This window comes from Pipistrellus kuhlii, unplaced genomic scaffold (assembly GCF_014108245.1).
Source record: "Pipistrellus kuhlii isolate mPipKuh1 unplaced genomic scaffold, mPipKuh1.p scaffold_m20_p_19, whole genome shotgun sequence".
Lineage (NCBI taxonomy): Eukaryota > Metazoa > Chordata > Mammalia > Chiroptera > Vespertilionidae > Pipistrellus > Pipistrellus kuhlii.
The window spans coordinates 23,010,316-23,034,856 of NW_023425504.1; the positions used below are offsets into that span (position 1 = coordinate 23,010,316).

At 38.1% G+C, this 24,541-nt stretch overlaps 1 protein-coding gene across 8 annotated transcripts in view; it reads left to right on the plus strand.

The window, feature by feature from the left end:
• KLHL13 (kelch like family member 13) overlaps positions 1–24,541 on the plus strand; it is a 239,134-nt gene that overhangs the window by 199,070 nt on the left and 15,523 nt on the right. For all 8 annotated transcript variants that reach the window (XM_036443430.2, XM_036443435.2, XM_036443431.2 and 5 more), the window contains 2 exons: positions 1,054–1,186; positions 1,695–1,891. In XM_036443430.2, the coding sequence (XP_036299323.1) occupies positions 1,054–1,186; positions 1,695–1,891 (330 nt within the window). The remainder of the gene's footprint in view (positions 1–1,053; positions 1,187–1,694; positions 1,892–24,541) is intronic.

A 24,541-nucleotide genomic window follows, 5' to 3' on the forward strand; every position in this document is an offset into this window, starting at 1 on the left:
TTTTTGGTATGTCATGCCTTTTGCTTTGTAAATCCATGAAACACAATTTTAAATAAAAGTTTTATTTAAGGTCATTAAAATATGAAGGGGCAGAGTAATCTTTGCTGTTAGTTCCTGTTGTATTACATTCCATATTATATTACATTCTATTATTAGAAAGTAATTTGTATGAGTATCTTATGATTTTTTATAAAAATACATTCCCATTTTTGAAACTGCAGACTCAATATTGTCAAAATTTTCATTTTAAGCCTCACTATTAGATTGTGTATTTTTGCTTTTTGTGTGCATTTACTCTCCTATTATAAACTTAATGTATTTCATTCTCCCTAGAGAGGACCAAAGAAACAACTGCCTAGTTGTTCTGTGGTTGCTAGCCTATTAATTCCCCACTAGACTTTAGATATTTGGGAACAATTATGTCTCCTGTGCTCCTTTTTCTAAAGATAATTAAATCCCAAACTTGAAAGATAATTGATCAAGCAGCAGCAATGCACAGAATACAAGGATACCTAAGATACCATCCCTATTCTCAAAGCGATGAAACATTCAATTTGGTAGAAAGGAACTCCTATCTTGCAGCCAACACAAATGCTCTCTACCTTTATTTCTCAAAAACAAACAAACAAACAACTCCTCAAACAAAAACAATGTATCTCAGTAAGGTTTGTAAAAGGATTCTTAATAAATATATTATTATAGAAAATAATGGTGGTCTAACACCATTATGAGGAAATGAAAGTATACATGGTAATTGTTTTCTAAAATAAGGTAAAAGCCAATGTTTGTGTAAAAAAGTGAATGAATATAGCTTTCTCATTTGTTCTTAATTTAAATTAGTCTTAATGTTATATATTTTATCTAGAGTGAATTAAATGTAATAAAATATAAAGTAAGCTGTTCTGTTTTTGTTTTTTGTCTTCTGAGTAATCTATTGTCTTTACTTTTCAAATAGATGGCACTCACATTAATATGTAAACAGAATTTTAGCACATGGAGATTTGTATACCCATTTTACCTTGATTAGTGGTGCAACTCATGTTCTTGTTGTAGGGCTTTGACCAGCTTCGACATGATGGCTTGCTTTGTGATGTGTCCCTGATGCCAGGTGATACGGATGATGCCTTCCCTGTGCATAGAGTCATGATGGCCTCTGCCAGTGATTACTTCAAGGCTATGTTCACAGGTAGGTTGCCTTTTTGAACTCTGCATCCATGTTACAACAATATGAAAAAATATATGTTCAAGTTTTTTTTAATTTCTAAAGTGCATTCAGGTCTTTTGGTCTGTGTCTTTATAAGAAGAAACGGTTTAAAAGGGAATATATTATACAAGTAAGTGTGGTTGTGGGTAGTGCTTTTTAAACTTGAGAAACATATGTACCTTTTTCATACTTCTGTCCTCCTTTATTTCACTGCTTTTATTCCCCCTAGACATATATATGAATGGGCATCAGAGACTCTGGGTCCCACTACTAGAATCTTTCAGTTATCAAAAGATACTGGGAAACATTAGTATAGAAATACTTTTAAGTATACTCTTTTAATTATAAATTATGCAGAAGCCAAACTGACATGAATGCTCACACAGAATAAAACTTGTTTTTATTTTATTGTATCTAATTAGCAGCAGAAGTGAGTTTGACCTTAATTAAATGATCTGTTTTCATTTAATTGAATGTCTTTTTATTTAAGGTGGAATGAAAGAACAAGATTTAATGTGCATTAAGCTTCATGGCGTGAGCAAAGTTGGTTTAAGGAAAATTATTGATTTCATTTATACTGCAAAACTTTCTCTTAATATGGACAACCTTCAAGATACACTGGAAGCTGCCAGTTTTCTACAGATTCTGCCGGTTTTGGACTTCTGCAAAGTGTTTCTCATATCTGGGGTAAGACATTTTCAAAACCTCAAATCCTTTTCTGCAATATACTCTGATATCCCCTGTTTAGAGAAGACTTATGAATCTTTTGTTTACACATGTAACACTTTGGCTATTAGAGAGGGGTGTTACATAGTATGTGGTTTGGAAACAAGATGAGATGAAAGCAGTACAGCTGTATATCTATAAAAGACAGTCATTTAATAAAAGCCTTCTGTATAATCAGATGACACCAGACAGTAATAATATTTGACAACAATATATACCTTAATCTTTTGGACAATCTATACTACTGTAATACAAAGGTAATATGCTAATTAGACTAGATAGACCAGACACCTTCTGGACATCCTTCCTGACATCCTTCCAGACAATGCCATAGTGGCTGCGAGGGCAGAGAGTCAGCAGCACGGGAGAGGCGGCAGCATTGGAGAGGCAGCAGGAGAGGGGGCTGTGTGGTCCTGGTCCCAATGCTGTCCTTTTCTCAGAGGCAACCATAGAGGCAGCAGCGCGGGCCTGGTCCCAATACCATGCCTTCCGCAGATGCTGGACAGGGTGCAACCTACTATGCCTCAACCTCTCAAATCTCCTCCCACAACCAGCCTGGCCCCAGATCACTCTCTGTCTACTAGTGGGTGGGGGCGGGGCCAGCACTAAGCAGTGAGGGCTGAGGAGCTGTGGTGGCTGGAGTGGCAGCAGCAGCAGGATGATGGGGACAGCACCTTACCCTGATCGGGTCTGGTTGCCTCCCACAAAGGGAGGCCAGACTATGGCTTAGGACATCCCCTGAGGGCTCCTGGACTGTGAGGCTCAGGCTGGTCTGAGAAATCTCCTCCCCCAGTGAGCGAATTTTTGTGCATCAGGCATCTAGTCTATAATAATAAGAGGGTAATATGCTAATTAGAGTGGATGTCTTTCTGGACATCATTCCAGGCATCCTTCCTGACGAAGCTGGGGCCTGGGTGCCTGTGGGCAGCCAGAGGGAAGCCAGCCTGGGTCCTAGTAGCTGGAGGAGGGAAGCAGCCTGGGTCCTAATTGCCTGCTGGTGGCCAGAAGAAGGAAGCCCAGGTCTTGGGTGCCAGAAGGAACCCTGTGCTGGCAGCCAGGGTAAGGAAGGCCTACTCTTGCATGAGTTTTTGTGCATTTGGCTTCTAGTCCTATATAATAAAAGCCTAATATGCAAATTGTCCCCTTGACTGGGAGTTTGCCCACTATGATGTGCACTGACCACCAGGGGGTTGCATGGAACATGGCGGACATCCACAATATAGTGCTGGCAGCAGGTGGTAGTGGAGGTGCTGCGGGCTCTGATGGGCTCTGATGAGAGCAGGACTGCTGTAGGATGGTGGAGCTGGTGAGCAGGTGGCGCCAGGCCAAGGGGGGTGCAATCGGGGGCCTGATTGCCCCACCAATCACCCTGCAGACAATAACCAGCAGTGGTAGCCTGGGGTCTGGCCCCAACTGATTGCCTTGCAGATGGCTACCAGTAGTGGTGGGGAGTGGGACTACCACACAGCTCTGAGATGCTGAGGGAGCTGGGTGGGGAGGCCCCAGCCCCAATCTAACAACACACAGGCAGGATGGTGGAGCAGGTGAGGGGGCAGTGTGAGGCCAAGGCAGGGTGCCAGATGGGACTGCATGGTTGTGGGGCTGCAAAACTGGGGGCTGTGGGTCTGTGAAACTGAGGCCCAATCCCCACAGGCCACTCCAAAAGACCCTACCCATGCACAAATTCGTGCTCCAGGCCTCTAGTATTATATATTTTAATTTCGATTTATTCACCTTAATGATTTTTTTACAACAGAAGTTAAAAGAAATTCTGTTGAAACATAATTTGAGCTTCTAGAAGTCTTTTCAAATAGGCTCAGCATTCTTTCTTCTTCCTTTAAATATGGAATCTAGTTTTTTTTTTAAACTTAGCGCATTTTATTCTTTTTATTTATTGATTGATTACAGTGTTAAATATGGGTCCTTATTCCCACATTACCCCCCATCCCCACCCTTATGCCCTCACCCCCCTGTTGTCTGTGTCCATTTGTTAGGCTTATATGCATGCGTACAAGTCCTTTGGTTGATTTCTCCCCCTTACCCCTACCCTCTCCTACCTTCCCTCTGAGGTTTAATGGTTTGATCGATGTTAGTCTGTATCTGGATCAATTTTTCTTCATCTGTTTATGTTGTTCATTATATTCCCTAAATGAGTGAGAGCATGTGATATTTATCTTTATCTGCCTGGTTTATTTTACTTAGCATAATGCTTTCTAGTTCCATCCATGCTGTTGCAAATGGTAAGAGTTCTGTCTTTTTGTACAAAAGCATAGTGTTCCATTGTGCAGAGGTACCACTGTTTTCTAATCGACTCATCTACTGATAGGCACTTAGGCTGTTTCCAAATCTTTGCTATTGTAAATTATGCTGCTATGAACACAGGGGTATATATATCCTTTGTGATAGGTATTTCTGTTTTCTTGGGATATATTCCTAGAAATGGTATTACTGGGTTAAATGGCAGATCCATTTTTAAATTTTTAAGGAAACACCATACTGTCTTCTAAAATGGCTGCACCAGTCTGCATTCCCACCAGCAGTGCACGAGGGTTCCTTTTTCTCCACATCCTCCCCAGCACTTGTCATTTGTTGATTTGTTGATGATAGCCATTCTGACAGGTTTGAGATGGCACCTCATTGTCATTTTGATTTGCATCTCTCAAATGATTAGTGACTTTGAGCATGTTTTCACATGCCTCTTGGCCTTCTTCTGTCTTCTTTCAAAAAGTATCTATTTAGGTCAGTTGCCCATTTTTTGATTCAGTTGTTTATCTTCCTTTTGTTAAGTTGTAAGAGTTCCCTGTAGATGTTGGAGATTAAGCCCTAATAGGTGATAATATTTGCAAATATATTTACCCATGCGGTGGGCTTTCTTATTGTTTTGTTGACAGTTTTTTTTTTTTTTTCTGTGAAAAAGCTTTTCATTTTGATGTAGTCCAGTTTGTTCATTTTCTCTTTACTTTCCATTGCCCTAGAAGCAGTATCAGTGAAGAAATTGCTTCAGCATATGTCTGAGATTTTGCTGCCTATGGATTCCTCTAGTATTTTTATGGTTTCCCATCTTATGTTTAAGTCCTTTATTTATTTTGAGTTTATTTTTGAGAATGGTGTAAGTTGGTGGTCTAGTTTCATTTTTTTTGCATGTATCTGTCTAATTTTCCCAACACCATTTATTGAAGAGACTCTCTTGACTCCATTGTATGTTCATTCCTCTTTTGTTAAATATTAATTGAGCATGGTGGTTTGGGCTGATTTCTGGGTTCTCTATTTTATTCCATTGATCTATATGTCTGTTCTTGTGCCAGTATCATGCTGTTTTGAGAACAATGGTTTTGTAATACAGCTTGATATGTGCTATTGAGATCTCACCTACTTTGTTTTTTTGTTCTTCTTTCTCAGGATTGCTGTGGCTATTCAGTGTCCTTTTTTCTTCTTTCTCAGAATTGATGTGACTATTCGTTGTCCTCTTTTTTTTTTTTTTTTTTTTTTTTTTTTTTTTTTTTTTTTTTTTTAATTCCAGATGAATTTTTGGAGATTTCTTTCTAGGTCTGAGAAATATGCCATTGGTATTTTAATGGGGAGTGCATTGAATCTATATATTGCTTCGGTAGTATGGACATTTTAATGATGTTGATTCTACTAATCCATGAACACAGTATGTTCTTCCATCTGTTTATGTCTTCCTCTATCTCTTTTCAGTGTCCTGTAGTTTTCTGTGTATAGGTCTTTTTACCTCCTTAGTTAAGTTTATTCCTAGGAATCTTAATTTTTTTGGTGCAGTGGTAAATTGGATTGCTTTTTTAGTCTCTTGTTCCTTAAGTTTATTACTGGTGTATAGAAATGCCATAGATTTCTTGGCCTTAATTTTGTATCCTGCTACATTGCCGAATTCATTTATTAAGTCAAATAATTTTTTGATGGACTCTTTAGGGTTTTCTATATACAATATCATGTCATCTGCAAATAAGGACAGTTTTACCTCTTCTTTTCCAATTTTGATGCCTTTTCTTTCTTCTTCCTGTCTCATAGCAATGGCTAATATTTCCAGTACTATGTTGAACAGGAGTGGTGAGAGTTGGCATCCCTGTCTTGTTCCTGTTCTTAGGGGAAATGGTTTTAGAATTGCCCATTGAGAATGATGTTGGCTGTGGTTTTGTCATATATGGCTTTTATTATTTTGAGGTATGATCCTTCTATTCCCACCTTGTTGAGAGTTTTTATTTTAGGGGAAATGGTTTTAGAATTGCCCATTGAGTATGATATTGGCTGTGGTTTTGTCATATATGGCTTTTATTGTGTTGAGGTATGATCCTTCTATTCCCACCTTGCTGAGAGTTTTTATTCAGAAAGGGTTTTAGATTTTGTCAGATTCTTTTTCTGCATCAATTGATATGACTATGTGATTTTTATCTCTCAATTTGTTTATGTGATGTATCACGTTTATTGATTTGCTGATATTTACCATCCTTGCATCCCTGAGATAAATCCTACTTGGTCATGGTGTATGATCTTTCTGATGTACTGCTGGAGATCTGATTTGCTAGAAATTTGTTGAGGATTTTTGCATCTATCTTCGTGAGAGATATTGGCCTGTATTTCTCTTTAATTATATTGTCTTTATCTGGTTTTGGTATTAGGGTAATGCTGGCTTCATAGAATGAGTTTGGAAGTGTTCCTTAGTCTTGAAATTTTTGGAATAGTCTGAGGAGGATAGATTTTAGTTCTTCCTTGAATGTTTGGTAAAATTCCCCTGTGAAGCCATCTGGCCCTGGGCTTTTGTTTGTTGGAAACTTTTTGATGATTGCTTCAATTTCTTTAATAGTTATTGGCCTATTAAGATTTTTAGTATCTTCCTGATTAAGTTTTGGAACATTGTATTTTTCTAGGAATATGTCCATTTCCTCCAGGTTGTCTAGTTTTTTGGAATAGAGTTGTTCATAGTATTTTTTAACAATTCTTTATATTTTGGTGGGGTCTGTTGTTATTTGACCTCTTTCATGATTTTGTTTATTCAGGTCTTCTCTCTTTGCTTCTTGGTTAGCCTGGCTAGAGGTTCATCAATCTTGTTTATCCTTTCAAAGAACCAGTTTTTTGTTTCATTTATCTTTTGTATTTTTTTTTTGTCTCTATATAATTTATTTCTGCTCTGATCTTTATTATGTCCTTTCTTCTACTCTGGGCTTTTCTTGTTGCTCTCTTTCTAATTCTTTGAGACATAGAGTTAGATGACTTATAACCATTTTTTTTTTTTTTTTTTTGAGGTAGGCCTGTAGAGATATAAACTTCCTTCTCAGGACTGCTTTCATTGTCTCACATAAGTTTTGGATTATTGTGTTTTTATTGTCATTAGTTTCCAGGATGTTTTCAATTTCTTTTTTGATCTCTTTGGTAACCCAATCACTGTTTAATAGCATGCTATTTAGCTTCCAAGTGTTTGAGTTTTTTGGGCTGTTTTTATTGTCGTTTATTTCTAATATTATGCCATTGTGGTCTGAGAAAATGCTTGATATGATTTCAATCTTTTTGAATTTGGGGATACTTTGCTTGTGACCCAATATGTGGTCTATTTTTGAAAATGTTTCATGTGCACTTGAGAAGAACTTATATTCTGTGGCTTTGGGGTGAAATGTTTTGAAGAAGTCAATTAAGTCAATCTGATCTAGTGAGTCATTTAGGATTGCTGTTTCTTTGCTAATTTTTTGTGCTGAGGATTTATCCAGTGATGTCAGTGGTGTATTAAAGTCCCCTACTATGATTATATTGTTGCCGATCTCTCCCTTAATATCTTCCAGAAGGTTTATTTTTATTTTTATTTTATGTATTTGGGTGCTCCTGCATTGGGTGCATATATGTTTATCAGGGTTATATCCTCTTGTTGTAACAATCCCTTTAGTATTATGAAATGGCCGTCTGTATCTCTTGTTATGGCCTTCATTTTGAGGTCTATATTGTCAGATATAAGTATTGCTACCCCAGCTTTTTTTCATTTCTATTTACCTGAAAGATACTTTTCCATCTTCTCACTTTCAGTCTGTATGCGTCTGTTGTTCTAAGGTGGGTCTCTTGTAGACAACGTATAAATGGCTCACATGTTTTTTTATCCATTCACTCACTCTATCTCTTCTGATTCAAGCATTTAGTCTATTTATGTTTAAAGTTATTATTTAAAAGTAATTGTAGCCTTGTCTATTTATTTATTTATTTATTTATTTATTTATTTAATTTATTTATTTTGGTTACATTTATTTATTTATTTTAAATTACTTTATTTATTAAGGTATCACATGTTTGTCTCATTCCCCTCCTATTTCCATCCCCCCCCCCACACACACACACACATGCCACCACGCCCCTGTTGTCCGTGACCACTGGTTAGGCTCATATGCATGCACACATGTCTTTTGGTTGATTTCTCTCCCTTATCCCACCCTCCCCTACCTTCCTTCTGAGGTCCAACAGTCTGACCATTGCTGTTCTTGTTCATCAGTCTATGTTGTTCATCATTTCCCCTAGAGGAGTGAGCTCATGTGATACTAGAAATACACTTATAAGAACTTAGCCAAAACCGGTTTGGCTCAATGGAAATACACTTATAAGAACCAAAATTGAGACAAGCAATAATGGTTATGCTGAGAGCCAAATGAATGAATCAGTCTATAGTGAGTTTCTTTCTGGGACAACAGTTCTTTTGAGTCCCAATTTCTATGTCAAACAGTTTTTATTGTGTACATGTCAACAATGATATTTCATTTCTGGATGGTGGACAAATGGTGGTAATGCAGGTCCAACCCTCTCTGGTTTTGTCCTGGGCAACCTGCAGTGATGCATAGCTGCTGACTGCTAGTATGGCAAGGCTTCATTAGCATCTTCCATCTCTGGACTGCTTCTCTTCTGTCTACATGGCTGTAGTAGTCCTGTCAATTCCTCTCTGTTGCAGGAATCCACATGGTCTTGGAGTTGTTTTCTGAAAATATACAAACATATTCTTTCGACCCAAAGTTAATAAAGGAATCTTTTTTATAAATTTGACTTGTGATCCTTTTTCATTTTTTGCCCAAACAATTTTCCTTTGGCTAGTTTTGGCACCATGTATGTTTTACCTGGGTGTCTTGCTGTTAGCATTACAAATGAAAGTTAATTTTCTAAAGTAAAACTTTTCTAGATGTAATTTACTTACGAGATATTTTTCCTCACATGATATTCTTCTACTATCCCCTCTTTTTTGATTTAAATACTAGGAGGCTTTTGGAAATTTTATAATGTAATATTGATAGCTTTTAAATTTTAATTTTTTGCACTAAAATATGACTGCTTTAGGTTCATTACATGTTACACAATTTTACCATGATACCAACTACCAATAAAAACTTTAGTTAACACTTTAGGAACAGCTTTTTTTTTCTTTTTTTTTTCCCCAGAACAATTGATTTTTCCAGAATATTCGTTTATTTCAATTAGCCAATTCAAATTAGCCTGAAAACTTGACTACTATTTTACCATCAAATTTAATGTTCTAACAACCATCTTATTTTACCCTGTAAATATTAGTGGAAATGATTATTTCCCTTCTTGAGTAGGCCCTGAGCATTCCTGTTGCTAGGCTAGGTTTAGATATCAAAAACCCCAGTTCCCCACATCATGGTTATAAGACAACTCACACAAGTCTTGTTGCAGTGAGAGGGCAGCCGCTGTTTGCCAAGTCTGTGTTACCTGGGTCCTGATTTGAGCTGGCCATAGGAAGCTAAGCAGCCATGGGGGCAGGAGACCTCCCTTTCTTACCTTCTCGTTTCTTCTTTTTACACCAGTCCCTTTTAGCATTTCTGGCATTTCTGGCTTGGTAGTGATAAATTCCCTTGGCCTTTTTTATTTAATTAAAAAAATTTTTTTTTTAATCAGTGCAGCTCCTTATTTCCCCTTCAATTTTGAATGATAGCCTTGGTGCATAGAGTATTCTTGGATTCAGTGCTTTGCTTTGCATCACTTTTTAAATTTTCTTCTATTCTTTTCTGGCCTAATGTGTTTCTGTAGAGAGATCATTTGATAATTTAATGGGAGCTCCTTTGTATGTAACTTTCTGTCTCTCTCTTGCAGCCCTTAAGATTCTCTCTTTGTCCTGAACAATTCCCATTGTAATTATGATGTGTCTTGGTGTGGGTATTTTCAGGTTCATCTTGTTTGGGACTCTCTGTGCTTATGTGATTTTTTTCTTCCCTATATCAGGGAAGTTTTCTGATATTGTTTCCTCAAATAGGTTTTCTAACCCTTGTTCCTCTTTCTGTTGTTCTGGCACCCCTATAATTTGTATGTTGCTTCATTTCATTTTGTCCCATAGCTCCCTTAGGCTCTTCTCCTGTCTTTTAATTTTTTTCTCCAATTGCAGTTCAGTTTGGGTGTGTTTTGCTTCCATGTCTTCTAATTCGCTAATTTGGTCCTCTGTTTCTTCTAGTCTAGTATTGAAACTTTCCATGGTGTTTTTTATTGCAGCTATATCACTCTTCATTTATTTTTGATTCTTACATAAATTGTTGATTTTTTCCCTTTCATCCGGTTTATGTACTGTAGGACCCTTATTCTGAATTATTTTTTCTGACATATTGCTTGTCTCTGTTTCGCTTAGCTGCTTCTCTGGCGATTCCTCCTTTTCTTTCCTTTGGGGGTTTCTTTGCTCATTTTTAGTCTCACAGAGGGATTGACATGTTGAATTCATGCAGGGGCTGCTCCTTGGGTGGCAGTGGCTCCTTGGGCTGCTCTTGTTCCTCAGGTGGTCACTGAAGTGACTGCTCCTCAGTTGGCAGAGGCTCCACTGATGGGTGCTGTTTACAGAAGTGGTGTCTCCTCTGGCTGGTGTGGGAGGGTACTCTCACAGCTGCTGTTCCTTGGACAGGGGGTGAGCTACTCACATGGCTGCTGCTCCTCAGACAAGGGTGTACTGCTCACGTGGCTGTTGCACCACAGATCAGGGCTGGCTGCACACTGCTGCTGTTCTTCAGATGAGGCGGGACTGCCTCTTCTTGGACAGGAGCAAGTTTATTGCCAGACTGGTGCTCCTCATATGGGTGCAGGCTCCTCGTGCAGCTGCTCTCCTCAGACTTAGAACAGACTTATTGCTTGGCTCTTGCTCCTCAGGTGGGAGTGATTTTTACATATAGATGTTGTTCCTTAGGTGAGGCGGGGGGTGCTGACCATCTGCTGCTCGTTGCACAGGTGCAGATTATGTATGGCTGCCACTCCTTGAACCAGTGCGGGCTGCCCAGGACTGTTACTCCGTGGAAGTGGGCGGTCTATTCATGTGGCTGCTGCTCCCTTGTCTGGAGCAGGCTGCTCAGGCGGCCTCTGATCCTTGAATGGGGATGGGCTGCTTGCAGCACTGCTGTTCCTTATATGGGGGTGGGCTGCTCAGGGCACTGCTGTTCCTTGTATGGGGTGGGCTGCTCACACAGTTGTTGCTTTTTGGACAGGGTTGGGCTTCTTGTGTGGCTGCTGCTCCTTGGGCAGGAGTGAGCTGCACCTGTGGCTGCTGCTTCTCAGCTCTGGGTGGGCCGTTTACCCAGCTGCTGTTCGTTAGACCGGTGTAGGCTGCATGTGGCTACTGATCCTCGGACCAGTGCAAGCTGCAGGGCTGGTCCTCCTTGGATGTGGGTCGGCTGCTTGGGCGGCTGCTGCTACTCGAATGGCTGCAGGCTGCTTGTGGTGCTGCTGTTCCTCATATAGGGGCATGCTGCTCACACCACTGCTGCTCCTCAGATGGGAGCAGGCTGCTTTTCTGGCTGCTGCTCCTTGGACAGGGGCAGGGGCTGCTGCTCCTCGGACAGGGGCAGGTTGCTCATATAAGTGCTGCTTGGTTATGTGCAGGGTGCGGGCTGTGTGCACCTGCACCTCCTCAAATGTGGGCAGGCTGCTCTTGCGGCTGCTGCTCCTCAGATGGGGTGGGCTGCTCACATCATCCCTGCTCCTTGGATGGGGGAGTGGAACATTTATACAGCTGCTGCTTTTTGGACAGGGGCAGGGCACATGAGGCTGCTGCTCTTAAGCCTGAGGCAAGCTGCTCCTGTGTCTACTGCTCATGTGCTTGCAGTGCCCTGGGCTAACACTTTGAGCCAGTCAGAGTGGAGCCTGCTTCTGAACTCACAGGAGCTTCCACCCAGGATATCTGGATACTCATTGACCATGGGATCGCAGCCTAGGTAGCATATCCCTGGCAAGGGTTGCTGTAGAGTCCCAGGTGTTCTCTGAGGGCACCCAGGTTAGAGGTGAGGCTGGGCTCCCAATTAAAGCAGCTCTCCCCTTCAAAAAGGCTAGGCCTCTGAGTACAAGCTGGCCTTCCGGTACTGGTACTGTTTGCAATGGTAGCAGAGGCTTCCTAGTTAGGCGAGCCCGGTTAGCCTTCCCCCAAATGTCCTGCAGAATCTAACTATGCCTTAATAACATACACACACACACACACACACACACACACACATCCCACATGATCACACACTCCTCTTTTGCTTCCTCCGTCCCTCACACTCTCTCCCTTACTGCCTCCTTCTTCCTGCCTCTGTAGCTGTGTCTGGGGTGTTATTGACCCATTTGTGGATGGAGTCATCTCTAGGTGTCTGGTTAATGTGGCTTGCTCTCTAGCTTCTGGCCAGATAGGATAAAATTCACCTTTACAAGACACAACCCAAAGGGAACAAAGCACAAATGTACTCACAATACCAATGACCCCACTATAAGTAACCACCTGAAAAAAGAGAACTAAGGAACAGAAAAGTGAGTACAAATGATATCATAGAGAGAGAAAATATGAGAGAAAACAAAAAGGAGAATATATATATGGAAAACACCACAGAACCAATAGATAAACCATAAAGAATACAAACACCAAACACCCAACAAAGAGGGTGGGGGCAGAATCTGTAGCAGTTGAGCTTATATACAGAAAATAAGGTTAAGTATTGGATGAATATGGGGAGGTCTTCTGTTCAGTATAGAGGAAGTAGAAAGGGGATGGGTAGATAAGAAGAAATAGAATGAGAAGAAAATAATAATGATAACTCTACAAAAAATTGATTTCAAAATTAATATAAAAATAAAAAAATAGTAAATAAAAATAAAATAAAATTGAGTGATGGAAAAATAATGGGAAAAGAAATAGAAAATTAAGCATCAAATAACAACATTGAAACAAAGAAAAAAAGAGATAAAATAATAATAATTAGAAAATGAAAATGAAAAAGTGAAGTGTTTTTCCTTTGACTGGCTTAAGATCCCAATCTTCTGTACTGTCTGTCTTTAGGCCAGTCTTTTTGGACTCTCAGGGATTATTTGGATTTTTTCCCCCTCAAATCCTTTTTTACTATTCAGGGTGGGATCTGGGTGTGGCTGTATTGGTTGCCTGGAGACTGGAGGGAGGGGCTATCTATCTCTTCAGTACAAAATGGCTGCCCAGGTGTGGGGCTCAGGTATGACTCAGCACCAGACACACTGCCATTTCTCCTGGACCCCCCACTCTTCCCAGACTCCAGGGGTCCAAACCTTCTCCCTCACCAGAGCCACTGGTAAGTGTATGTATCCAAAAGGTCCTATGAAGTAGGCTCAGTGGAGAAAGGCTCAGGCCACAGAGAGGGGAGAGACTGAGTCTCTGTGTGCTCCTCTCCTGCCAGTGCTGCACAGTCTGCCCAGCCCTTCAGGCTGCCCCCTCTTGTCCAGTCTTTTGTGACTGTAGACCCAGTTCTAGAATCCCCTGCAGTCCAGAAGTCCTGTGGCCGTTCTTTCCACAGTCAGAAGCTGTGCCTGTCCCCAGAGACGCCACTTGGTGCTGTGCGGGTTCTTTCTGGGGTCCGGCAGACTCTCCTGCCCAGATCCTTGATTTTACCTTTTTCCAGGGATTCTATGCCTTTCCCAACTGCTGAGTTTCCTTCGCCATTTCTGGTTGGATGTTATTCCTTTCAGCTGTTCTTTCTGTTGACTCCAGAACAAGGGTTGGGACATGTCTGTTTCACTAACGATTTTCTTAGCTCTGGAATCTGGGTCTTGTAAAGAACTAACACCTATATGTAAACCTTTAAGAATATGAGTTTTGAGTCTATCAAAACACTTGACCCATTGAACTATTTTTACCTCTATTTAATAGATAATATAGATCACATACAACTACTAACCAATAAACTGTTTAGTAGTCATCTGGTTCCTGAACACAGTGCCTTATTTTATAGTTGCAATCCTTAATTTTTCTTCTAGGAAACAGAATATTTTGGTTGCAAAGAAATATTGCCAAGAAGATTTCTAGAGTTTGCTTTTCTTATTGAGAATTGTGACAATAGTAAATTTTGATAGAAAATACATTTTCCTATAATTGATTATACCTCATACCAATTTTCATATTGGTAAATAATGTTCATTAAGCCTTCAAATTTACATTTATTAGGCATGGAGCCTTATCTTTGAAACCCTAAGTTTCAAGAGAATGTGTCCTTAATGGTTTTATTAATAAGCTGCCCCTTATCTTTTAAACTCAGCCAAAAGTTCATTAACTGGCCTATTAAAAGTGTGTTTTGTTTGTTTATTGTCATTCTAAAGTACTCAGACTGGTGTCTCACAGTAACTTTTAATCTTTTAAACTAACTGCTATTTTTAAGGGTTTTATGGCAGCATGGTGTAGTTTTGACTCATATTGTCTTCCCCATTGCTCAACTAGCCTAAGTGAAGTTTGTTTATTTCCCAAGATACTGCTTGTCGTCATTATTGAATCTGGGTACTAAATGAATTTTTAACTTAGTCATACAAGGCCATTCCCCTCAAGAGCTATAAGCATCTTTCCTCTAGTTTTGTGCATTGACATCATATAGCAAAGTCATTTCAAGAAAAAGTAAATGGTATTGAATATGCTTTTTAAAAATGTATGTCTAATCTAATAATAACACAATGCTTACATTTTTTATTGCTCTACACCGATCCTAGCAACATATGGTCATCCTGAGGCAAACTAGGCTTAGTGTCATGATTTTTTGGAACTAATCATCAACAAGCATTATCATTGACCTATTCATTCTCAAATACCAAAGTTTAGTCCTTATAATTTAGACATTGTTTGTGATCAGTTCCTTTACCTTGAAGAAAAATACCAAACTGGATAAAGCACAATTTATGAAAAGGTATAAAAGTCTATGATTATAAAAAATTAACAGTATTAGAAAGTATTTTTTTTTTCTAGATGGCTCTATTTAGGAAGGTGGGGAAGGGTGGGAGGTAATTAACCGAAGATATTATATGAATATTTGCATAACCCAAGGATGCATACAGTGGGGTGGCGAGGGCCTGGTGCCTGCAGGGGAGGGGGCTGGAGGGAAACTATGGCCTATGGTGGAGAAAAAGGGCCATATATAATATTTTCAATAATAAAAATGTTTAGGTTGATGCTTAACCACTGAGCCATGCCAGCTGGGCATCAACAATAAAGATATTTTTATTTTATTTTTTTAAATATATTTTATTGATTTTCCACAGAGAGGAAGGGAGAGGGATAGGGAGCAAGAAACGTCAATGAGAGAGAAACATGGACCAGCTGCCTCCTGCACACCCCCTACCAGGGATGTGCCCACAACCAATGTACATTAGCCCTTGACTGGAATCGAACTTGGGACCTTTTAATCCGCAGACCGATGCTCTATCCACTGAGCCAAACAGGTTTCGGGGATAAAGATATTTTAAAAAATTAAAGATGCAACTTCCTTATCAAAAACAAAAAAAAGTTTATTTGAAATTGATATCACAGTAATTTTGCAATATAGACAAATTTCCTGTAACTAGAATGTTGATTTTTAGCCTATTTGAAGCATTTATTATAACCTATATTTTTAGCCTATTTGAAGCATTTGTGTGTTTGACCTTTTGGAAATTAAATATATATATATATATATATATATATATATATATATATATATGTATATTATTGATTTCAGAGAGGAAGGGAGAGATAGAAACATCAATGATGAGAGAGAATCATGGATCTTCTGCCTTCTGCATGCCCCTATTCACAACCCAGGCATATGCCCTTGACTTGAATTGAACCCAGGACACTTTAATCCACAGGCCAATGCTCTATCCACTGAGTCAAACCAGCTAGGGTTATATATTTTTAATGAACAGTTAATATTGTCTTAAAGATTATATTCTTCACTCCTAGTGTCTTCTGTAGACATCCTAAAACCCCTTTTAAGGCTTGTCCCTGAAAGCTTACTTGTGGTATAGTTGACTCCTATCTCCAATGGTTTTAGAACTTGCTTGCCTATGAGCTTTGAGGAAACATCACTTTTCTGACCACCATTCTACAGGTGTCCCCCAAAATATATACATACTTTGGATAATTATAAAAGCAGTGTTTGTTAAAATACATTTTATTTTGAAAATGTAATTGAAATCAGCTATTCAAGTATGCCTACTTTTTTTTTATGACACCCTGTATTTACTTATCTTTCATCCTGCGCTATATCTGTGTGACTTTACTGTGAAAATCTTCCCTCTTAGAATCCATGAGAATTTTTTTTAGAAAAGTTGGTATATTATTAGTTTAAGGATTGTGTAAAATCCAATTTTTCCTTTATTCCTCTTTCATGCATTCCATTTCTTCAATGTTTAGGCTCATTTTATTTATTTCCTTTTTCTTAGCAATCAAGTGAATCAGAAAATAAAACAGTAGCCTTGGGTGCCTTTTCTACTTATAAGAACTGAAAGTTTCAAGATCATATATTTTTCAAAGATAGATTTGGTTTTAATTTTCCCACAAGCTAAGTTATAATAGATAATTTTTAAACCTAACAAAAACATGACAATCTCATGTTTTAAGGATTCCATGCTTAAACCAAACATTTTGAGGAAGTAGGTTATATATTTAATGATATAGGGTGATTATAATTCACATAAATGAAACAAAACTTGGAGCTCTTAGAAAGAATAATTAGCTCTGATACAATTCTATTCCATCCCATTCTTAATCATTTGTAGGGATGATGAGGAGCACTGGTACATTAAAGATTGCTCAACAAATAACTCACAAAGCATTATATATTAGTTTTGAATTATAACTTTGAATACTTTGCTAAAGCCACACTTGCCTTTGGTGGGATAGAGACATTGGTTTTCTGTTAGAGAACACCAACCACTTTCCTCCTAACTTCGTCATCCTTTGCGGTAATACTTTCTTCTTAGGGTGGTAATTATTATTGTAATTTATAAGATCTGGTGCTTTTGTTCTTGCTATGTTATATTTTGGGTAATTATAGGAAAAACTATGAAATGAATACAAAAAAACGACAGTGAACCATATAAAGCAGAATAGGTAAACCTTTCTGTAAAACTAAAAATGTTTACTTTCATATATCATGGAGATAATGGAAAATAGCCTTTGTTTAGTTATATGCCCATTAAAATTGCATCTTTTATCCTTATGACTTTGCATAACTACAGCATGCTAAATACTATGCAGCCATTCCCTGATTTACAAACAGGTTGTAGTTAATTCTTTTGTTTATTATATTTGTTTACAAGTTAGAATTTGTAACATCTAGCATTTGCCTCACAGAATTACTATTATAGAAGATTACAGGCTGGCCCACAAAACCCAATTTAAAGTAAGGTTGTTGAAATAGGACATTTGTAATTGAATTGGAAAAATTACAATTTAAATATACAATTATACAAAATAAACAATACTGAATGAAAGTGAGCAAAAAACCATTTTATTTTTATATAAAGTCATATTTAAACAGAGACTAAAATAAATTGTGCTTTTGACTTGGTGATACTTTCTTTAATTCATTTTTAAAAATTTATCTTTATTGTTCAAAATATTATAGATATCCCCTTTTTCTCCCATTAACTCCCCTCTACCCCACTCCCAGCCCCTCCCCAGGCCTTCCCTGTGTTTGTTTTTATCTTGATACAGGTATGTAATTGGTTCTACCAGTGATTTATTATTGGGTTGGGGAGCTCACAGTGAAATGCAGAGGAATGTTATTGAGTTAACTCAATAAAAAAAATTTGGAGATGGTATATTTGTGGAAAACAAATTTGTGGAAAACAAAAGAGGTATATAATGTGTTGAGGCAAAAGGCAGAGAAAGGGGTCTGCCAAGGAAGAAAATGAAGGGAATCAGATTTTTCTAGAAAAGATAGTTTCTTTTGCTGCTTGGTGCTGATATCAGCAGCAAGCTTTGGGAATGTTCCTGATGTAAGGATTTCCTATATAGTACATATATTTACATTTTTTATTTAATCTAAATTGGACTTATCCATAACTATTATAATTCCAGATAACTTTTTTTGTTGTTGTTTGCTTTGGGAAGGTTCAGTGTGAATTAGAGAAAAAGATGCATAGATAATTTTACAATGAATCAAACTGTTTCCCTCCCTACCAAACCAAACATGACTTACTTATGCAAAGGCTGATATTGAACAGGTAATACCCACCTATTGCTTATTCATGACTGAGCATCTATTCTGACTAGTTTGTACCCAGACTGTATTGTGCTGCTTGTTACACATCATTTCTGCCTATAGCTTTAACCATCATATTCTTCTTCATTTGTCATGTGAGGCTCTATAAGGGAAGAACAGGCCCAGCCTGGGTTCAAAACAATTCTTCCTCCCAAAAGACCATTGAGATAGCTAATATTGTAGCCAATAAGAGAAGTGCATTCTAAGTGTAAAGGAACAAGAGAATAGGATTCTCCAAGTTGGAGATACTATCAGTATCTACCTCAAATGGCATTTATAATAGAACCTGAAGAGAGACAAAAATTGAAAGTTTTTGTTTTTTAATTATCCTTTTGTTCTTCTTACCAAAATGTCCCTTCCCTATGTCCTGCAATGTCCTCACCTATGGAAGGAGGCCCAGGAGAAGATATCCTGTGTCCCACAAAGTAGCTTCTTTGATTTGTTCCCAGCCTTTTTCTGTGGACATGCTTTCTCTCTCTGCATTAGAGGTAATTGATGCCAGACTGACATTTTAAGAAACTATACAGCACCACGGAGAATTTGGTGCATTGAATGACTGAGGAGTCCCTCAAAATTTGCCAGCTAATTTCTTAGTTTTTGCATTTCCTTTGAGGAGATACTTGTTTACTTTTGCTTTGAGAGTTTTTTTCCTAAATGGGAATTTATTTGTATAAGATACTGAGCTTCAACAAAATAATCACAAATTTGTTTTTTTAAAAATATATTTTATTGATTTTTGTATAGAGAGGAAGGGAGAGAGATAGTTAGAAACATCGATGAGAGAATCATTGATCAGCTGCCTCTTGCACACCCCCTATTGTGGAGATGCCCGCAACCAAGGTATGTGCCCTTGACCAGAATTGAACCCGGGACCTTTCAGTCCCCAAGCCGACGCTCTATCCATTGAGCCAAACCGGTTTCGGCAATAATCACAAGTTTTTGATGAATCCTGTTATTAAAATATCAAATTATGTTAATGGCAATGTTTGGGTGCATTGTGTATGATTTTAATTTTAATTTAGGTTAGGTTATTTAAATTTAATTTAAAGTATATTAAATTTTATTTAATTTGAATTTAATATAGCAGCAATGTGTACCAGTACATTAATGAATATGCCACATTAAAAATGATGATGCTTGGAACTGAAAGTTGTTTTATTGCAATAGAATAATTTATATCAAGGAAACTTACATGGGTAATTGATTATTTTGAAATCAGTTTTATTGGCTCTCATAAGTGGTTGAGAAATTTTCTTCTTTTTTCTTCTCTGTCCTTTAAAATGTAAATGTAATTATTTGAATTAACTTCCATAATAGCTCTTTGGAATTTTTGGCCAGGAATTTTACATATTCAGATGAAATTAGAATTATTTTACACTTATAATTTTTAAAAAGTATGCTTTAAACTTTATATTTTGAAAATGTAATATATTCTAATATATCTGTGAATTACATGTCCATTATGTTAAGTCAAGATAGGCTACACATTTGGGGATAGCTAGCTGAAGTACGTTTAATAATGACTAAGGAGTAGATTGAAATGAACAATCACTGAATAATCCTGCATTTTTCCAAAAATTCTTTACCATTATTCTATCATTTTTTATCTGCTTATATTAACTATTATTTTAATGATTATTTTAGACTTTGCTTCTATAGTCTTTATAGTCTACAATTATCTTTTACCTTTGATTACATGTACTTCATACAAATTAATTTTTTATTACATATTTTTATCTGAGTCTCTTTTTAAAATTAATAAGGTTCTAGTAATTTACTCTCAATTCAACAATATTCTAATTTTAGTTGTATCTATAATCACATCTTTAATTTTTATATTGCTTATAATTATAGTATTTAACCTTTGTTATATGCCCACAGTGTGGTTGGTAGCTGTTGTACATGAGCTGTAGAAACTGTGTAGTCTGTCTATCAAGAAGATAACAAATTGGAAGGTTATGAAATTCCATTCTCTGGTGATTTTTAAGAAAAGAGTAGATAGCTATCTGTACTGACTAGGTGGTCTGTCAAGGTCTTTTCCAGTACTGTGTATCTGTATCTAAGCAAACTCATATTTTTCAAATGCCCTTAAATAAAAGGTAGATTTATGTATCCTGTTATTTTAGTACTTATTTACTTATTGGACAAAGTTGAATAGGAAAAGAGAGAAGGAACGAAATACCTTGATACCATTTCTAAATTACAAAGTTCAGTTTTTTAAAATTTATTGATTGTGGAATTACATATGTGTCCTTATTCCCCCATTACTCCCCACCCCTCAATTTACCCCCATTCCCCTGTTGTCTGTGTCCATTGATTAGGCCTTTATGCATGCATATAAGTCCTTTGATTGATCTCTCTCTCTTATCCCCATCATCTCCTACCTTCCCTGAGGTTTGACATTCTGATTCATGTTTTTCTGTCTCTGGATCTGTTTTTTTTCATCAGTTTATGTTGTTCATTATATTCCATAAATGGCAGTATGGAGTTTCCACAGTTCCGTTTTAATATTTAAAAACAAAACAAAACACATTTTTATTGATTTCAGAGAGGAAGGGAGAGGGTGAGAAAGATAGAAACATCAATGATGAGAGAGCATCATTGATCGGCTGCCTCCTGCACACTCACTACTGGGGATCAAGCCCGCAACCCTGGCATGTGCCCTTGAGCTCTATCCACTGAGACAAACCAGCTAGGGTTCATCTTTCATCTTGGCTTATTTTATAATGCTTTAAATTGGATGACTAACAAATGATGGTATCATCTTTCCTATGTAAATCACCCAATTTTTGTTTGTATTTGCAATCATATCAATAATGATGAGAATCTGCACATTTGGGAATTATTTTTGTGTTGTTATCAACTTTTGTTTATCCTTACTAGCAACTGTGTATAAAAATAAAAATCGCCCTTGCTCTGGGAAGGGCTATTTCTTACTTGCCTCAGAAAATAGAGCTGTTAAACCAAGCATGTCAAACTTGTGGCCTGTGGCTGTATGTGGCCCACAACAAATATTTTTGCAGCCCAGCCCATTATAATGGTATGTAAGAAACATTTTAATAAACATTTTTAACTTAATTTTTACAATATCTTGCTATACATACTTATTAATAACAAACTACAATGTTTGCTAATGACTGATTACTATAATGGTGTTGCATTCATTTCCCTTATGCACCTTAACATGCAGAAGCACCATTTCCCTCTACTGATACTAGTAGCGAAAATTTTAGCAGCCGATTGCCATGTCATTAGTCTTGGACTGACTTGTTTGATGTGCTCAACAGGAAATATTTTGCTTTCAGAGAACAAGAAAAGTAGGTTTATTTGCATTACATTTATTAACTTGTGCAGTTATTTGGTGCCTGGTAAGTTAATATTCAAGAAAAAATATTAATTGTTATTAAAATGTTCTGTTATTTTATGTTAATGATTGCTTGTTTATTTAAGCCCTTTGTATTCAGTATATCTCTATAAAAATAAACCTACATTTCTATGAAAATTGAAGCTATGGTTTTTGTTGCGGCCCACATAAACTTAAACCTTGTTTATTTGGCCCATGTTAACCTTTGAGTTTGACATGCTTGTATTACACTAAACAGGAATCTTTTCTACCTGAGGTATTAATAGTTTGGGCAATTTGGTATTAACTGTAACTTGACTTACACAGTTTAAAATTTTAAGAGACACCAACCTGTCCCAGTTAAATTGGATTACAATAAAATGGACTTTTTATTAACCACTTTAGAAATCCAAGGTATTGAACAGTGTTGAACTAACTATATTTCAAATTTCCATAAATGGTTAATTTATTTTTCTAGTAATTTTGACTTATAATTCTATTTTAGATGTTTTTCTAATACATACTAGTAGCTATTAAGTATAACAAGCAATTAAAACTTTTTGGCAACTTCTGTAAAGCAAGTCAGTTGCTAAAAATAGTTCAAATTTTTAGCAATAAATCTGTCTTGTGTGTGGGTTTACCTTAAGGCTGCTATTTTATGCAGAGGAGTAATGATTTTAGTCTCATTTCAGCTTTTAAATAATAGAATAATAGAAGGATTAGCCAGTTTTCTCTTAACTATCTGCCAATCTTTTAACCATACAGTTGCATTAATGAAGTTTATGTGACATTTGTGAACACATTTCCTGACTAAATTAAAAAAAAAACATTTGAATACTTTGCCTGTTACATATCTCTGTGTTTGTATACATACACAGACATTTGTATGGTAGGCTTCTGTTTTGAGTTATTTCTTGCATAATATTATATTTCCTGATATTGATACCATTGTAATTAGCTATTCCTATCTAATAAAAGAGTAATATGTAAGTCAACCAAAACTCCACTATACCACAAGCCATGTCTACCAGCCAATTAGAAACAAGTATGCAAATTAACCCAACCAAGATGGCTATGGCCACACAGAGAGCAGGAGGGAGGCTTGTGTTTCTCCAGTGATGGAGGAAGCAAAGCTTTCTGCACCCTCTGGCCTGCCCAGGCTTCTACTTAAGGCTACAAAGTTTCAATGATAGAAGATAAATAAATCCCAACGACAGAGCTGGAGAGAGCAGGAGGCTAGGGTTGCTCCTGGTGATGGAGGAAGCCAACTTCTGCAGCCCTCGCCTGTGTTGGCCTCCACTTAAGGCTACAAAGTTTCAATTATAGAATATAAATAAATCCCAACAAAAATGGCTGCTGCCACAGAGCGAGCAGAAGGCTGGGCTCCACTCCAGGCTACAAAGTTTCAATTGTAGAAGATAAATAAATCTCAGATACCAGGGCCTCCACTTGGGTTGCCCAGGGGGCATGGCCACCATGCAAACCACCATAGGCCCCTCGGCCAGGCCGTCCCATGCCCCAAGGGAACCCCCACCCTGATCCAGGAGACCCTTCAGGGCAAACCAGCTGGCCCATACCCATGCACCAGGCCTCTATTCTATCTAATAAAATAGTAATATGCAGATTGACCATCACTCCAACACACAAGATGGCTGCCCCCATGTGGCCAAAGATCCTGCCCCCATGTGGACACCAGATAGCCACCACAAGATGGCTAGCAGGGGAGGACAGTTGGGAGGGATCAGGCCTGCAAGGGAAGGCAGTTGTGGGTGATCAGGCCAGCAGAGGTGGACAGTTGGGAGGAACCAGGCCTGCAAGGGAGGGAAGTTGGGGGTGATCAAGCCTGCAGGGAAAGGCAATTAGGTGTGACAAGGCTGGCAGAGGAGAGAAATTGGGGGCAAACAGGCTGGCAGGGGAGCAGTTAGACATCAATCAGGCTTGCAAGGGTAATTAGGGGTGATCAAGCTGGAAGGCAGAAGTGATTAGGGGCAATCAGGAAGGCAGGCAGGTGAGCAGTTGGGAGCCAGCAGTCCTGGACTGTGAGAGGGGTCCCAGATTGGAGAGGGTGCAGGCTGGGCTGAGGGACACCTCCACCCCCATGCATGAATTTTTTGCACTGGGCCTCTGGTTATTAATAATAGGGAAGGAACAAAAGGAAGTCCAAACATTATGAGCATGACCATCTGGGCAACTTCACCAGGAAGCTGCAACTTTATACACCCCAGGGAACCATCAGCCTATTCCTTACAAATCACTGGGGTACCGTGGATTGGCAAGAATGGGTGGACCCAATGCAAGCCTGCAAAAACTTGGGCATACATAATCCCCCAACCAAAGGAATTCATTCTCTTTTGCTCTTGGGTCTTGTGCCTCTTGGCTCTCTTGCTCATGTGGCCCACAGCCATGCAGTCCCCACATGCAATGGACTAATGGAATACATTGGGGAACACAAGCTAAGCTAGCCTAAGGCAGTACTGGACATTGTCCAGTTATGGAAATGAACCTCTGGACACTGGTTCTAATTTTAGTTCTGCTGAAGACACAACTACACTCCTATGGCAGGGCATTGGGAAAGGATTTAATTCCACATAAAATAAAAATTACTAATTCTCCATGTAAGTCTCAGTAAATTCTTTTTCTCAAGATATTGTAAAAATTTCACTCCTCTGAGCAACGTGGGGATGAAGGCCTCTCCCCACCATTAACAATATAAATTTTCTCCTTTCACTTTTGACTAGCCAGTTATCAGAGTATTGAAAAGAGCTTCTGCAGAAGAGGGGCCTCTCCATAGCT